The following is a 17,448-nucleotide window of genomic DNA, read 5'->3' as shown; positions in this document are numbered from 1 at the left end:
CCGCACCGGTTTGGCCCAGGCCGAGCGCGCAGTGCTGCGCCAGGATCTGGGCTCGTCTTCCTGCCCCGGCGCCGCGCAACTATTAATCTTGGTTGACGGTTTCTAATGTCCTAATTGGGAGGTGGGGAGAGAGGCCCAGTCCGCCCTAAAGGTAGAAGCGGCTAATGGGCCTCTTCATCACCGCCAGGAGTCGGTCCCCGGCGGGGCGCGCGGGGCGCCGCGGCAGGTGAGACGCAGAGCAGGCGGCGGCCCTTAATGAAGCCGTGGGTCAGGGCGGACCGAGAGGCATCCTCTGGGGAGGGAGACGGTTCCAGGGGCAAGAGGATGGTTCGCCCACGTCCGCGCGGACAGCCCAGGTCGGGGGCTCACCTGGGCGCCTGTTACCTAAGGAGGCCTCCTAGGGGGTGGGGAGAGTGCCGGGTTAGACCGGCATCAGTGTGGATCCTCTCCGTGGTAACAAGGGTGAGGTGGGATACGGGGAGAGGGAGTGTCGGAGTCCGAGTCTCTCTGCAATAAGCTAGGGCACAAAGCGGGTGCTCCGATGTTTGCTGACCTACGCGGCCGGTGCCCGACGTGGACGTGTGCAGGGGGTAGATGTTGGGAGCAAATGTGAATTCGTGGGTCTCTGAAACCGCAGTGACTCCAGAACGCCTTGTTTTTTCATAACTGCGCCCCTCCCCCCTCTATGACTTATTTTTCCTCCTGGGGTGGGCTTGTGAGCCCCCCCCCCCCAGCTGTTAAGACCATCCTCTCCTCCAGCAAATACTAGCAGGACCTGTCGCTAACGCAGTTCTTTCAAAGCCTCCCCCTCACCCTCTATCCGGGTCCAAACTGCCGGGGACGTGGGGGGAAGGGTTCCGGGCCCACCCGGGCGGGTCGGCGCCTCTCCGCCCTCTCCTGGGATCCGCTGCGGCCTGGAGCCCCCCTTCTCTGAGGGCTTCGCTGTCTTTCCCCTCGCCGTCAGCCTCTCTCCCGCCTCCTCTCCCTTCCAGCCGCATCAGAAATATATTGTATTCTCACCTAATCCTGTTCAATTACAGCATAATAAAACACATAATAAAAACCTAATTCATTTTTCTCCCGCGACCACATCTCCCAGCATCTTCCTGCTCGGGATTAAAAATTTGTCTTCATGTTTGTTGCACCATAGTCCTGACGCCTCCGCATCTTTAATGCATGAGCCGGGAACTAGGGACCCGCTGGTTCTTCTGTCTTAGCGTCCTGAAGGCTCCCTCCACTCACCTGAGGATGCAGGTGAGGACAGAGGAAGAAGCGGAGATCTGCGTGCGGCTCTGGCAGCGAACGACCCCCTCTCTCCCACGGGATGGGCTCTCAAAGGCCCCCAGATTTCCAGTGGCGGGGAGAAAGCATTTTGGTCCAGAGTCCCACAGACCCAGTGTGGCCTCCAGGGGGCAGCTCTCCGGGGATGGGGTTTCTAAGGAGACTGACTCCTTACTGCAGCCCAACAGAGATGCAAAGCAGAGACGGGCAGGGCAGTGACCCGCTGTCCGCAGCCTCCATTCTCTCCTTTGCTTCTGATCTTCTGAGCTAGACCTGCCAATACATCTCTGGCTTCCAAGTTGCCACCACCATCCCCAATCCCTAGGGACTCTCTACCATCCTCTGATCTGACTGTGAACAACCTGGGTCACTGAAACTGATAGAACTTCCCAGAAGGAATTATCAAGAATTTAATAAGAGGAAATTTCCTACAAAGGCATAGTACCTGGTGAGTTTACAGAGGACAGGGCTGAGACCCAAATACAACCCAGTGCTGTTCCCTCATTCCCTCATTTCTTTCTTCGTTCATTTGGGGCGAGGGGTCTCAAACTTTCTACAATCATGGAACCTTAGTTTTTCAGTAATTTTGTCACAGTACCCTTGGACAAAAAAATATCTAATAGTCCCCTTTAAGTAATTAGGCCCAAACAACTTAAGCATTTATGTCCTAACTCCATTGTAGCTGTCTGAAAAACCAATACACATAAGCTGGAAGAAAAATATATTTTGTAATTCTTAACTTCAATTACTTACTAATAACATGTGTACACCTGTTGGGTTCTGTACAATGTCTCGAAACTTGGAATCAGCCTGGATATTGCCACCCTCATTTCTTGTCCCACAATGACTCTATGTAGTTCTTGCTTTTTTTTTTTTTTTTTTTTTTTTTTTTGGTCATTGAAACCATCAAAAACCCAGTTTTCCAAAGACGTTGAAAGTAATGCATCACAAACTAATTTTGAAACTGTGAGCTCAAGCTAGTAGTTTATGCAGTTTCCAAAAGATGTCAAGTATTGCTGGGTTGGATTTCCCTCAAAAACTTAAAATGTCCTCTGAGTTCATTGTGCTTCAACACATACTTTGGAAATCACAGATTTCAGGAGTCTGCCTATCTTCCATTAGCAACAATCCTCCTTGGTGGTCTTGAAAACATTGGAACAATTGAATAGAGGTCATCTGATTTGGCCAAAGGAAAAGAACTTAAATCTTACCCACAATTTAGGATTAGATATAAGGAAGGGAGTCTGAGAGCTAAGGGTCAGGTGTTGGAAGCCAGCTAGCAGAAATGGGCCCTGAAAGAAAATCACTAGCAGTGATGAGCAAGTCCAACCGGGTGAACCAGACTCAACAGAAGGCTTGAGTATCATAAGAAGGAAGGTTTCCAGGTATATTGTAGGGTGACACCTAATCTTACATCACCACTTACCCAGTATCACTCCCACCTCACTGTGCCTTGGAAAGGAGGTCATGCAAATAAAACTATATATCCAGAGGCCCAAGCAACTCTGCTATGGGACTGCTTGATAGGAACTGGACTAGAATAAGGTGAAGGTGTCTATTTTCCACCATGTCTTAAATGACTGCAGCTTGGTGCCAGCCCCAAGAAGCTGTAGAGGGTAGGTCAGCATCAGGGGGACCTAAGTAACACAGGGAAAAGGCATTGGCATGTGCAGGGAAGCAGACAGACAACAGAGTTGGAAATGGGAGCCCTGATGACATGTGAGACACTGTCCCTCACACCACTGTATTTGGGACTTCTAGCGAGACAGAGAACAGGAAGGACTGAGCTCCTTCTCTTGCTGGCCATCCTATGTAGAGACATATCTAGGGCCAAGCTTCACTTTGCCTGGGGAACTTTTCAAGCCACACTACTTAACCCAAGATTCTGATATGCCTCCCTGGGAAGACATGCTCCCCCATCCACCAGGCTGAAAATCACTAAAGCTGTCAGCCATTGTTTCTGTTGTGCATTTATCACATTTTTTATGTTTCTTGAGGAGTAAAACAGATTGAGAAACACCGTGTTAGTAACCTTACCTAAGATCAACATATGAGTGGGGTTTAGGGCATATTCATTTATTCAGCAAATGTGTATTGATTATCTACTGTGGATCAGGTACTATTATAAGTGCTTTGGGCACATAAAAGTGAAGGTATGAGGTATTTAATGGGTATAGAGTTTCAGATGTGCAAGATGAAAAAGTTACAGAAGTGTGTTTCACAACAATGTGAATACACTTAATACCACTGAACTGAACGCTTAAATATTGTTGAGATGATAAATTTTATGTGATGTGTTCTTTATCACAATTAGAAAAAAAATGAAGATATGGTGCCTTCTCTTGGAAGAGATTCATATAAACTGGAGAGAATCATCCATACAAGACCAATAACATGTTGTAATAAACACTAATCAGGGTAATTACTGCTCACAACAATTGCTCTACTTTAGGAACAGCCCCAACCACAGAAGAGGACCTGAAATAATGATGTCCAATGTCCTTGCAACTTGACCCTGACCTGTGGCCAGCTCTGAGGGTTAGACAACTGATTTAGCTGTACCAACTTTTTAGAACTTAAATGGAGAGATCAGAGACTGGAGCTGGTTGAAGCTGTCCAGCTTCCTGTGCTTCCCAAAGCCAAGTTGTTTAGCCCCATCTTTGGTTCTTAGAGCTACTGACAAATCCTTTCTATACATCCCTCTATTTATTGAAGCTAGCCACAATTATTGTCTGCTGTTTTCCACAAAATAATTTCAATTAAAATCAAACCAGCCTGACCAGGTGGTGGCACAGTGGATAGAGTGTCAGGCTGGGATGTGGAGGACCCAGGTTCGAGACCCCAATGTCGCCAGCTTGAGCGTGGGCTCATCTGGTTTGAGCAAAGCTCACCAGCTTGGACCCAAGGTCACTGGCTTGAGCAAGGGGTTACTCGGTCTGCTGAAGGCTTCTGGTCAAGGCACATACAAGAAAGCAATCAATGAACAACTAAGGTGTCGCAATGAAAAACTAATGAATTGATGCTTCTCATCTCTCTCCGTTCCTGTCTGTCTGTCCCTATCTACCCCTCTCTCTGACTCTCAATCTCTGTATCTGAAAAAAAAAAACCAAAAAACCAGAAGTGCTCCTTCTGGGAAATAAAAAGTTTTCCATTTTCATAAAACAAGTTTAACAGATTGTGGTGAGAAAGAATAAAATTGTTTTCATCATCATGCCCCCCAAAATAAATAACTAAAATTGTCAATTGAGGACTTGTTGGTGATGGAAGAGGGGAATTTTCAGTCAGAAAATAACGTAGGTGGTTCATTGGTCAATTTATAGGTTAACATAGCAAACTCTTGCTCCATTAGTGAATATTTCACCCTGAAGGAGGTGGCTTGTTGCTTGTTTCAGGCAGGGTTATTTTCCTACTGGATGTATAAAGTGGGGGGGGGGGGGTAGCCCAAGCTATGCAGGATTCCTCCCACATTCTCCTGACCCTTAATTCAGTTGCAAAACGTCCCTTGTCTGAGAATAATGAAAAAAGGAAGCTGAAGGAGGCTGTGGCCAGGAAGCTGAGGGTGCCATCGTCCCTTTGGCAGCCTGTGCAAGGGCTCCCTGTGAGGAAAAAGACGTTGTGTACCCAGGAAGAGAGAAGGCAGCAGCCCAGGAAACTCCTTTATGGGAAATGATCCAAGTAGATCAAGATTCCGCCACAATTTCTAACAAAAGGTCGCCCCCACACGATGACCCGAGATCACTGCAACGAGCTGGGAGATTGACGCAGAGGGGACAGGGAGAGGCGCCTGGACGACTACTACTGGATACAGGCTGTGTCCCTGCAGATGGGGAGGGAATCTGTCTACCCAGCAGGCCATTTCTACCCCGTGCCGGGCACAGTCACTCGACAGAGTTCAGTAAATGTTTCCTGAATATGGGATGCAAGGGCGGAGAGAAGGAGGGGCGTGGACGGCGCCAAAGGGAGAGCTAGTAACCCCAGAGGCCGCTGAAAAAAATCAGAGACCCAGGAGAGGCCTTGCGTGATTCCTCGAAAACCTCGCGGATTTCCGGGCAGGAAGTCAAAGGGCGGGCGCTGAGGCACTCGTGGGCTTCGAAACTGACACGGAGGGGACGTGACGGACTTAGCGGTCCAGGACCGAGATCACCTGGGAAGCCGATCTGAGATGTAGGTTCAGGTTCAGGCAGGGAAGACAAATGGTATTCCAGGCTTGCAGCGCTAAAGCTGTTGCTCGGGAAACGGGAAGACGGTGGAGACAAGCCAATTTTGACAGACAGGGGCCACAGCGGGGGCGGGACTCTGCTCTTGATTGGCTATGCCTGAGGGGTGATTTACCTATGACTGACAGATTCCTGGGCGGAGCTGGCTTGAGACTGACAAACTTCACTGGCAGGAAAAGGGGGCTTGGCTCTGACCCATATGGCACCGGACCCCGCGGGACTAGGCTAGTCTGACTGACAGGAGTCCACAGGGCCTGAGCTGAACCTGTCCCTAAAATGCCGGCCTCATTAGTCCCAATAATCCGGGAAAAGAACGGGATACATGGCACCCTTTCCATGGCCAGGCTAAGTCAGGGTTCCAGAACTAAGACACTATTTCTCCTTAGACCTTAGACCGGGAGAGACGGAGCTTTATGGACCTTCTTAACAGTGGACAGGGTGCGGGCTCTGAAGATGAGGCCAGGCAAGGGAAAGAAGCCGGGGAGGAGGCCAAGGACGCAGATGCAGGCTCCCAGGGAAGGTTCCCGGAGTCTGAGCACGAGGAAATGGAGAGGCCCAAGAATGGGGCAGATTACTTTCCAGTGAGAAAAGTACTACCTCTGCCCAAATGCTGACTTCCAAGGAAATGTCTAAGTACGTGGAGCCAGTTTGGAAAATGTACCTGGCTAGGCAATGCCCCTAGAGAGCCTGTGGTTAGCCTAAAGTTAATTTTTTGTTTTGAGAAGCTGGTGTGGAATTAGGAACGATGGCAGGAAAGCATTCTTTCCTAACTGGTCCACTGGTGCTCTGGCCAGTCTTCTCTCTAACATGGTTTAGTGTTATCTGCAGAACACATATGAAATTGTTATAAAATGTTTTTTTTGTTTGTTTTTTGTATTTTTCTGAAGCTGGAAACGGGGAAAGACAGTCAGACAGACTCCCGCATGCCCCCTACCGGGATCCACCAGGCACGCCCACCAGGGGGCGACGCTCTGCCCACCAGGGGGCGATGCTCTGCCCCTCCAGGGCGTCGCTCTGTTGCGACCAGAGCCACTCTAGCGCCTGGGGCAGAGGCCAAGGAGCCATCCCCAGCGCCCGGGCCATCTTTGCTCCAATGGAGCCTCGCAGCGGGAGGGGAAGAGAGAGAGGGGAAGGAGAGGGGGAGGGGTGAAGCAGATGGGCGCTTCTCCTGTGTGCCCTGGCCGGAAATCGAACCCGGGACTTCTGCACGCCAGGCCGACGCTCTACCACTGAGCCAACTGGCCAGGGCTAAAATATTCTTCATGAAGGGGGACAGGGAATGCATTCAGGGTAACACTAGAATCTATGTAAACACAATAAATTAAAATCAATAAAAAAAATAAAATGTTCTTAATGATTTTGTTTTACACAAATTCCTGCACCTCACTCCCCAAATGAGTTTATCTTGCATAGATCGTACAAGAAAAGTGCAAGGCTTCTTTTCAAAGGGATTACCTAAGGCCAAAATTGTAACTGTAGAAAGAGGCTTCAGGAATGTACTCAGGGCTCCCGTGGGCTTGAGGGAAGTACTGGTCCAGATTAGCTGAACTGATTGGAATTGAAATTGGTTCTCTATTTAATCAACAATGGGAATCTTTGCTTATACTCCTTCAGCTATAAACCCTTCAAACTTGGAAACTCCTCAGTGGCTTTAATAAAAAGGTCTGTGTATAGGCCCTGGCCGGTTGGCTCAGCGGTGGAGCGTCGGCCTGGCGTGCAGTGGACCTGGGTTCGATTCCCGGCCAGGGCACATAGGAGAGGCGCCCATTTGCTTCTCCACCTCCCCCCCTCCTTCCTCTCTGTCTCTCTCTTCCCCTCCCGCAGCCGGGGCTCCATTGGAGCAGAGATGGCCGGGGCGCTGGGGATGGCTCCTTGGCCTCTGCCCCAGGCGCTGGAGTGGCTCTGGTCGTGGCAGGGCGACCCCCCGAGGGGCGGAGCGTCGCCCCCTGGTGGGCAGAGCTTTGCCCCTGGTGGGCGTGCGGGGTGGATCCCAGTCGGGCGCGTGCGGGAGTCTGTCTCTCCCCGTTTCCAGCTTCAGAGAAATACAAAAAAAAAAAAAAAGGTCTGTGTATACTTGTGGGCCTGTCAGTTTTGCAGGCCTGAAACGTCGAAGGGACTAGGAAAATGACTTCAAATTTGGCTAGCAGCTGGCAGGTGAAGAAACATAGCAGTGGCTTCAGTCACAACAGCTCAGCTTGAATTCTGCCTCCACCAGCTCTTTGTTGTGTAGTCACGGGAAATTTTATTAATGTATTTAAGCCTGTGTGTTTGCTAAGAACGGACACATGTCTGGCCACACAGGAGTGGTTGTGAACATCTAAAGCAGTAATATACTTAAAGTACTTTGCTTTATAAAGCCTGTTACCACACAGTAGAACTCAGTGAACAGTAGATGGTGTCACTCCCACCGCCCACACAAGTAAACTTGTACTTCCTAAGAGGAATGAGTAAGCCCAGGCCAAGGTAACAGCTTCACTTCAGGCTGCTGTGGGACCATTTAGCCCTAAAGATTTCTCCCCACCACCTAGTTTGAGAGCTTTGGGCTGAAAAATAGGAGGTAAGAGGTATTTCCTGAAAGGATAATGGATTTTATTAGATTCATTCACGTTTATTCTTTTGAATCTTCTAACCTAGAGTAAAAGAGGCAACTGTAACTGGTTAATATTACCTCTCACAAGGTTTACACTGGCATAAACTTTTGGCCTCATACCTCCCAGAAAAAAAAGGAGGGATTTTACATAAGCAGAGAGGGAATACAGAGCCCAGGGTAGAGGGGAGGAGTGTTGAGTGGCAGATGGTCCCTGCCAGACTTGTTCCCCTGTTGTATCAATGGAGGGAGGGTGTGTTGATGTACTGACAACTTCTCTTTGATGATGCTGGGCAAGCTTTAGCACTCTAGCCTTTCTCTATGCAGGAGCCTCCCTGGGGACCAAATGTTACTACCCCATGCCAAATGCCTGAAGGGAACAGAGAAGCCCAGAGTCTGAGTAGGCATGTAGGTATGTGATCATCCCCCCTAGCAAAGATGAAAATAAACCCAGGACTTCATCTGCTGATGGAGTAGAAGATGGAGGCATCTACCTACCTACATTTCCTCTCCTTTAGTACTCACGGTGCTAACGGAGGACTGATTTTCTAATCCCAAAGCGCCCTCTGCTGGGAGATGAGGCTCCGTACAGAAGGCAAGAGAAGAGACTAAGACCTGGACTTTGTGGGGAGGGAAGGAATGGCCACAAGCAGGGCACTCAGGACCTGGTATTAAATGAAGATCAAGAAGTAGACAGGTTTTGCCTGATCAGGCGGTGGCATAGTGGATAGAGCATTGGACTGGGATGCGGAAGACCCAGGTTTGAGACCCCGAGGTCGCCAGCTTGAGCACAGGCTCATCTGGTTTAAGCAAAAGTTCACCAGCTCGAACCCAAGGTCGCTGGCTCGAGCAAGGGGTTCCTCGGTCTGCTGAAGGCCCGCGGTCAAGGCACATATGAGAAAGCAATCAATGAACAACTAAGGTGTCGCAACGAAGAACTAATGATTGATGCTTCTCATCCCTCTCTGTCCCTGTCTATCCCTCTCTCTGACCCTCTCTCTGTCTCTGTTAAAAAAAAAAAGTAGACAGGTTTTCAGTTTTATTGAGTAACAATGGCATCATAGCTTTTATTATTGGTGGCGGTTGGTTGGGGGAGCAGTAAGGTGCTCTTAGCAGATCCTGCTGGGGACTTCACCCCACACTTCAGCCAGATGTCATGGGAGTGGCAGTCAAAGTCCAACACTATATACTCTTACTTGCCAGCACACACTCTATCCCCAAGCCCACCTCCCGTCTGGACCAGCCATTGACACCTGAGCCCCACCTCCTCTTGGGGCTGGGGGTGGGAGCAAAGCCAAGCCTCAAGAAAGAGGAGGAGCCAAGTTGGGAGTTCTGCTGAATGTCTAACAAGAGCCAAAGGAATAAAAAATTCCTGTCTTAAAATTGTACACTTGTGGCCTTAGTTGCCCTTGAGGGTGTACTAGTTATACCTATTCAGATATTTGAGGAGTTTAAGTACTGTTCCCACAGCTGTGTCCCTCTGGTATGACGGGAGTTTGGAAAGAGGAATGCTTCTCTGCCTTTGTGACATTTTGGCTGGGGAGAGTGTAGGGGATGTAGGTTTAGATTTGAGGCCATAATGTCAGTGTGGGCCAAGATATCCCAGGATTGTGCTTGAATATGCCCACAATGCAGTGGATGGAGGGACGGGAAGATGGTAAGAGGAGTACAGGATACTGACATTCCTTTGTTCTGGTAGAGAAGCCGAGAGGAAGTGATCTATTCCAGGGGGATAATATAAGCCCCCCTGCCTCCCTCAGCTCTGACATGGTTTCCTCTGCCAGCCCAGTTCCTGAGTCAGCTTTGGGAGCCAGGAAGCAGAAATCTGAAGGATTTAGCCCAGCTTGGTTTGCTAGTTTCCCTTAGTGTGTCCTGAGATCCTGGGGTGAGGTGCTGTCAGAAATGACTTGGCCAGTGGAACTGTGTGAGTCCCACAGCCTGGCTGGCTGGAAGGTGGCAGGAGGCCAAGAGGAATAGCCAGATATCAGGACATCCCAGGACAGCACGTCTGCTCCTAGCTTCCAGGACAGCATGTACACACACTTATCACTTCTGCATATACAGACACCAGCGCAGGAGAAAGGGATATGTGACCCTGCTCTTTGGAATCAAAGAGGAAAGAAAGGGGTTTACTGCGGTACCTCCCAGCCTAGTGAATTGCTAGTCTCAGTGGCTGCTCTCCACCAAGCCTCTTGCCTAGCACCAGGCCGAAGAGAAGTAGCAGGAGGGCAAGGCTCCACTAATGTAGCAGTGGCCCAAGGAGGCGAGGGAGGGGCCAGGCTGACCTCCCTCAGAGCCCCTTATTGTAGTACACTACTTCAATGCTGGGGTTTTGCTGATGGATCTGAGCTCTCAGCTCTGGTTCCAGCCTGCTGACGCGTATGGAGCTGCAACAGAACAGCACAGGAAGGCTGAGTGTCCCCTGAACCCAACCCCCCTCGGGCTAAGGGATCACCATCCCTCCTCTTCCAAAGCTGAAGAATCTCTCCATCAAAGGGCAGAAGGCCCAGAGCACTGTCATTACCCCAGCCCCTGAATAAGTTGAGCGCCTACCAGGCCTCTTCCTGGGACACACTGAGGGACCCTAGGTCAGCTGGTTCCAGAGATAGGGAAACCTGCCCAGAGCCCCCTGCCCAGAGCCCCCGGCCAAGCCCAGGAAGCAGCACTTACCTCCTCTGGGGGAACAGGGCACAGCACAGTGGGGTGGCAAATACCAGGCTGGGAAGAAGAGTGTTGAAAAGATTTGTGAAGCTTTGACCTAAGTGTGTTCCCTCCTTGCACCCCACCCCATGTCTGGACACTGCCCCTAGGGGTGGAGACTGACTAAAGCCAGCGCTGACATGAGGCTCTGGATGAGGAAAGACTCTCCAGAGCAGTGACCCAGTTCCACAGCCAGGGAGTGAGAATCAAGAATTCAATGTGCACGAAACTCCTGGATGGCACCAAAAGGTGTATTATCATGGTTTCCTCTCATAGAGAAAGACTGGAAACCCTTCAACTAGACTCTTGACCTTCAAAGAAAAGGAGCAACCCCTCACACACACAGTATGCCCTGTGGGTGTCCAAGACCCCTACCTTCTTAATATTTGAAATATATATATATATTTTTTTTTTTAAATCATTGATTCACTTTAGAGTAAGAGAAAGGGAGACACACACACACACACACACACACACACACACAGAAACAAAGATCTGTTCCTGCATGTGCCCTGACCAGGGATTGAATTCGCAACCTTGGAGTACTGGGGTGATACTCCAACCAAGCCATTGGCCAGGGCATATAAACATCAAAAGCAATAAATACCCACCCACGTCCACCATGGAAATTCCCACCATGGCATTCCCAAATATACTAGCTAACTCCCTGCACACTTACCAGAAGCCCACCAGTCCCACCTGCAGGGGTGCCCCTAGCCAGGGGCGACGCTGTGGGGAAACAGAGACAATGGAATGGTGTGTGTCCCCTGCCCACATCCCATGTCACCCACCATGACTCTAACCTATCAGCCCTGCCTTTCAGCCTCTGATGCATGGCGCCCTTTTCTTTCTCCCAAATCCAAAACAGGGTTGAGACCTTTAGATCACCACCAGCCACTCCAGCCAAGTCTATTTGCTGACACACTCCCTAGTGTCCCCCCCACCCATTTTGGCCCCTCAGAATTGGATTCCATGGCACTCCCTGCCCCTCTTTCTCTTCCCTCACTTCCTCCAGTAGCTGCTTTCTTCAGGAAGCCCCTCTGACCCTTCACTCACTTCCTCCATCTCAGTGGCATGAATGTGTCCCTTTCCAAACATGTCTGTTACTCAAATATACACAGTTGATGTTCAATAAATATATATGAATAAATGATCCAATGAGCGAGCTAGAGCTTGTATTTCTGGGCTCTGCGTGTGTGCATGTCTCACTGTTGTTAATAGGTGACAGCATGAGTCTGATAGCAAGCGTAACTATGATAGTTCACCCTCATGTGTGTCAGAGGCTCTGAGTGACACCAGTTTTCTTCAGGATAGAAACCATTTCCTTCCTTCCTTCAGTGTTCCTTCACTCCGGCCCAGTTCATTCCTGCTGAATGAATGACGGTGGAAAAGGCAGCACAGGGGTGGAGCAAACATGTGGCAAGTCTGAGCCTCAGGTCAGGCTGCAGCGGGGGTTAGGGACTGGTCACTTCTGCTCCCAGTCACCGCTACTTCCAAGACAGAAGAAGTGAGAGTGACCTACCCTCAGGAAGTCTTTTTTCTCCAGAGTGTCCATGATCACGGGGGGAATGGCTGAGGGGAGAGCAGGGAAGAAGGGAGCGAGTAAGCAGAGTGACAGTCAGAACCCGAAGGAAGGGGGATCCCCTTTCACAGTTCTCCCTACTACCCCCAGGAGTCCTCAAAGTCTCTGGAGAACAGCACCCCATTTCTCTCAGAGACCCCTGTGCCCCTCCCAGCTGCCCAGCCTCACCCATGGCGGGGATCGCCATGCAGATTCTCGATATCACCACCTGGAAGATGCCCTGCTTGGCCGCAGTCACGGAGTGGCCAAGCCTCTGACCTGCCTCGTCCGTCACTGGGATGCCCACCTGCAGCTCCCTGAGAAGGGAAGGGGTGTGGGTTCAGATCACAGGCCCCAAATTCTACTCAAAATGCCCTCATGGGCAGCTATTCCCTGGGGTCCCCTCAAACATCCCTGATTAAAGGCCTGGGTCTCTCATCCCAGATCCTAGCATCAGCCTGAGACTGGGCCCAGCAGCTCATGCTCAGGGAGGGAGAGGACGGGATGGTCCCCATTCCACCTGGTGTGCATCACTAAACGGTGTGCTCACATGCATGCCGGCATGCACCGTCCGGAAGTCGGGGCTACTCACCTCTGCCTCATCAGAGGGATGTTGATGCAATTTGCAGCTGCCACAGCTGCAAAGGGCACAAATCTGCCAACCAATGGGGGCAGGTGCTGGTGGAGGAAAGCTGTCATTTAGTGGCTGTGAGGACTATGGTATGGTAGGGAACTCTGAGAAGCTATTTGAAGCCTGTAGGTTGGCGTGATGGGGTGACAGGAAAGGGAGTAAAGGGTGACTGGGGACCAGTGGAATGGGGGGCATTTACCTTGGTGAGGGATTTGAGTCCCAGAGCTGTGGCCACAGCCCCAGTGGTGGCACTCACATAAGCTGTTCCCAGCTGCCTATGGGCGGAAAATCCAGGACACAAGAAAGGTGAACAGCCCAGCATGTGTTTTTTTCCTTCAGACACATGTCAAATCCACAGCCCATGAGGCGTAGGAGGTGCCTCACAGCAGAGACGTGCCTCCCACGCTCCAGTGTGGACTTGTCTGGAAACCCCAACCCCTCCCCTTGAAGAAGAATGCCCCCCAGCACCCCATACCCTCAGGCCAGGGAAGTGGGGAGGGGAGCAGACTAAGAGGGAGCCCAGAGCCACCGGCCGCACGGGCCCTCGGTGAACAGGATCCAACAGGAGAGAGCAATGGTGGGCAGGGAGAAGGGTCCCCAGAGACGCGTTCTCACCCCACAGTGATGGGAGCATCGCCACTGCGGTTGGAGTAGTTAACAACAGCATTGAAGGACTGGTTCACCCACTGCCAGAACACCACGGTTGGGGTCTTCCTGAGGAAATAAAGACACTGACTCCGTCCCCTCTACAGTGTTCCTCATCCTTGGACCCTGATAATGAAACTCCAAAGATGACTCCCAAACCTTCAGGAGGGAGCCAGTTGACCCAAAATCCTGCTCTGATGACCCCTGCATGACCCTCCCACTTACACAAACACTCCTCCTGTCTCTGGGGTGAGAGGAACCCCAGGGCTGAGTTCTAAAGAATAAAGGGATTCTAACACCAGTTCTCATCCACCTACTCTTTTCTGCCCACACTGGCCCAGACAGGAAGCATCTCTTCACCAAGCTACATTCTAACGTGGACAGAGTGCTCAGGAAGGGGACACACGGGATAGGACCTGCCTGTAGAAGGTGAGCATGCAGCCAGTGATGGTCATGTTCATGGGCACCTGGGCTGACATGCGGCCAATCAGGACCACTTTCTCGCCCGTGTCCGGATGGAAAGCGGAGTCATAAACATACTTGGCCCTCCACAGCTGGTCTTCAGTGAGCCCCGGAGGCACCACGCCAGCCCTGCAGAGGTTAGCAGGGAATAGACAGGCCATTTTAGGGAGCAAATATGCCTTCCCAAGCCCTGTCCACCTGGCTCAGGGAAAGACTGGACTGAGAACCAGGCACTTTGGTCCCCAATCTCAGAATAAAGGAGCTCCTGGGCTCTGAGAGAGAACTAAATCTTCCTGGGGTGGGGGTCCTACTTCTAGTTCCCTTCTAGCCACACAAAGTGTTTCTGCCCAAATACTGATGGTTTCCAATAGGTCAAAAATGGCTACGGATCTTGCAAGGGTTTTTCCTTCTAGAAACAAAGGGGATGCCCCCCTGCCTCCATGGGACTCAACTTTGAGCCCCTCTGTCCTTGCAGAGGGTGGTTCAGCAAGGAGATGGGTCCCTGTAAAGAGTTTGTGAGGCATAAATATCAATGCCATCTTTTCAACCCAAATACCCTAAAATGTTTTGGGTAAAAGCTCTGTGCCATAGTTTTCTGTGATTCCAACAGATAGGGCCAGGGAGAGAGGGGTGGGACAGGGTCACTCTCAAGCTTGGTGGGGATATGGGTGCAAAAGGTACTGTATTAATGGCAGGGAATGAGGCCCTGAGGTACAGAGTCAGATGGGGAAGGGGATCACCTGTAGTTCTGCACAATGTTCCGGGAAGCTTCCAGCTGTGCCCCAGACAGCAGCAGATTTCGGGGGTCAGTAACAGTGAAGAAGTGATGGGCTCTGCCCAGGAAAGTGCTTTGGTCCCAGCGAGGTTCCTGGATGTTGATATCTAAGGGCAACGCACCCATTTTCTGCAGGGCAGGGACCAGAGTCAGAGAACTCCAAGGAAAGGGTCCAAGGGCTCCACCTGGAGGAGCCTTTGGTTGTCCTGCACTGGTCCCCGGGCCTATGGCCAATCCCTTCTAGAGCTCAAGGTGACTCCAGATAGGTAAGCAACAGTTGGGGGAGGAGCTGTTTTCCAGGCAATGTCAGGCCCAGGGACTTACCACCACTGGAGGAGGCTGGGGGGTGAAGGGGAGTGGGTGGGGACAGAACCAGGAAAACAGAGCTTGCACTGTGGCCTGGTGCAGATTTTCACAAGTGAGAATTACATATGTGTGGTTGTTGCATGAGCAGCAACTAACCCCCTGCAGCTACTCTTGTGCTCTATATGCACAAAAATGCATATTATATGCATTCCACATTTATGTTCACTTCAGCTCTAGGCCCCAGCTGCCCCGAGACCTGGATACAAACTCCCAAGGCTGTTTGGGAAGACAGCACAGCCACCCCACACCCCTGCCTCTGATTGGAGGAGAGCAGGAGCTCACTGGCACCCCAGAACTTATCTATCCCAGATCTCAGAGGACTCTGATGCCAGCTGTGTATGTGTGCCTGTGTGTGTATGTGGGTGTGTGTGTGTGCATTTTCAACCCATACTAAATGGGCAGGCTGGACAGGGCTGGCACAGGCAGCCATCCATCTCTTTCTGGAACCGGCTGCCTCCAGAAAGGGCAGGATTCTGTAAGTGCCCCCTCCACCCAGCACAGAGAGGAAAGCCTGAAACAGCCATCTGGCTGCGTTGGGCAAAATCCTACAGAATGACTAATCCTCTTCAACCACATTTCCTCCCTCACAGGCAAACACACCCTCCCCTCTGTCACACACTCACATACCCACACACAAAAACACCATCATACTAGCCCTACACAGACATACAAACAGCGTGGACACACCTAGCATGCATTGGCCCTCAAAGACCGTTACTTGCACGCACACTCACACATACACACACACACACACACACACAACGCTGTCCATATCCATCAGTTGCAGACACTTGAGTGTGTGATCACACAGAGCCCCACCCTCACATTTCCCCCAAAACCTTTCCTCGCGCCCAGTGGAACTTCCCTACATGAATATACTGAATCCGTAAAGTACATAGAAGGCAGACCTTCCTCTCCTATTCCCAGCCTTCAAACCCCTATTCGCCTGACCCCAGAACCGCGCCCAAGCACTCACTTTTCCTGGGTTCCTGGCCTTTGCAGCTCCCAGACCCGCCTTACACTCCGAGCGTCGCCCCCGCCTTCCCACCCATCACGCGTAACGTCAAGCGTGACGCTAACCATCAGGAGGGGCGGGGGCTCCCCCGGCGTCCGCTCGGCGTGCCCAGGGATTGGCAGAGCCTAGGGGCGGTGGGTGTCATTTTGGGGCGACGCCCCCAGCCCCCGCCATCTGATCCGGCCCATGCTACCTCCCAGAGCCAATCTCGGCTCGAGGATCAGGCCCTGTCCTCAGCCAAAGAGAGGAGGGAGGAGCCGCGGGTGCTTGTAATCACCCGGCTGGCCTCGGGAGGCTCCCGCGCTCGGCAGCAAGGGGTCTAAGTATCCAAAGCGAAGGCTTGCAGGGCGCAGGCGGGCAGTGTGGAGGGGCTATCCTCTGATGTGCGCCCGGAGGGACTGGGGTTACATCCCGGCCTGTTTACTTGTAAGCTGCCTTGGCAGTGGCTTCTGCCTACTTGGCTCCCTGGGCTCCTGTACCACTCCCACAAACTCCTTCCTTGCTACACTTCTGCATTCACACCCCTTCAGAGTTCTGTTCCGCGGGCGTGCCCCTTTTATGTCGCCAGTTCTTTGCTCCTCCCCAGTCCCGTCCTTATTCCCCTCTGTAACTCCTAGCTTCACTGGGTCTCCAGTTTCCTTATGCCCCCAATCTCTTCCCCTGTACCATGGGACCTTGGGATGTGAAGGGGCAATGTCTCAAGGCTCTGTTTGCACCAACGAAGTGAATCAGAAAGATCCCCCCCACACACACACATGCCCCAGTGTCCTGGAACCCGCTGCCGCTTCCTGAGACTTCCATAACCGGTTGACCAGAGAGACACTTTCTGACATAGAAGGTGAATGCATGAGAAGAAAGAAGTTCTCAGCCACACACACACACACACACACACACACACCTCACCAGTCACAGTATAGAGCATGTCGGCATCACACCCAGGCTCCAGTCCACTCCTGCCCGCCTCAGGCTCACGTCCCGCTCTGCCCAGGTGGCATTCCCTCACTGAGGCCTCGATGCGACCGCGGTGGGGTGGCAATTACATGAGCCCTAGGCTTGAACAAGGTTCTGGGTTCCCCTATGCTGAACTGGTAGTGGAAGGAGGGCAAGCCCAGACCCAAGCCCTAAGTTTTAGGTCGGGGGGCGGGAGGATCAGAACTCCAACCAGAGTGAATAGGACCCAGTGGCCCCAGCCCTGGTGACGAACCGCT

The 17,448-nt window shown here is 51.6% G+C and overlaps 1 protein-coding gene across 3 annotated transcripts; it reads right to left on the bottom strand.

The window, feature by feature from the left end:
• Window positions 1-9,111: 9,111 nt before the first annotated feature.
• SFXN3 (sideroflexin 3) lies at window positions 9,112-17,271 on the bottom strand. Of its 3 annotated transcripts, none has more exons than XM_066239237.1 (11): window positions 17,144-17,271; window positions 14,825-14,988; window positions 14,039-14,213; window positions 13,593-13,687; window positions 13,177-13,252; window positions 12,939-13,024; window positions 12,536-12,663; window positions 12,308-12,357; window positions 11,465-11,514; window positions 10,756-10,803; window positions 9,112-10,472 (listed from the first exon to the last, which is right to left on the bottom strand). In XM_066239237.1, exons 2-11 carry the CDS (start codon window positions 14,983-14,985, stop codon window positions 10,376-10,378), a joined length of 966 nt encoding a protein of 321 aa, XP_066095334.1. In that variant the 5' UTR covers window positions 14,986-14,988; window positions 17,144-17,271; the 3' UTR covers window positions 9,112-10,375. The 3 variants fall into 3 exon arrangements, with proteins under 3 accessions (XP_066095334.1, XP_066095332.1, XP_066095333.1); XM_066239235.1 differs by having other exon boundaries at window positions 17,139-17,256; XM_066239236.1 differs by lacking the exon at window positions 17,144-17,271 and adding an exon at window positions 16,202-16,298.
• Window positions 17,272-17,448: the final 177 nt, after the last annotated feature.

This window comes from Saccopteryx bilineata, chromosome 7, assembly GCF_036850765.1.
Source record: "Saccopteryx bilineata isolate mSacBil1 chromosome 7, mSacBil1_pri_phased_curated, whole genome shotgun sequence".
Taxonomy (NCBI): domain Eukaryota; kingdom Metazoa; phylum Chordata; class Mammalia; order Chiroptera; family Emballonuridae; genus Saccopteryx; species Saccopteryx bilineata.
Note: the sequence above shows the minus strand (reverse complement) of the source record. Positions and strands in the feature narration are given on the sequence as shown.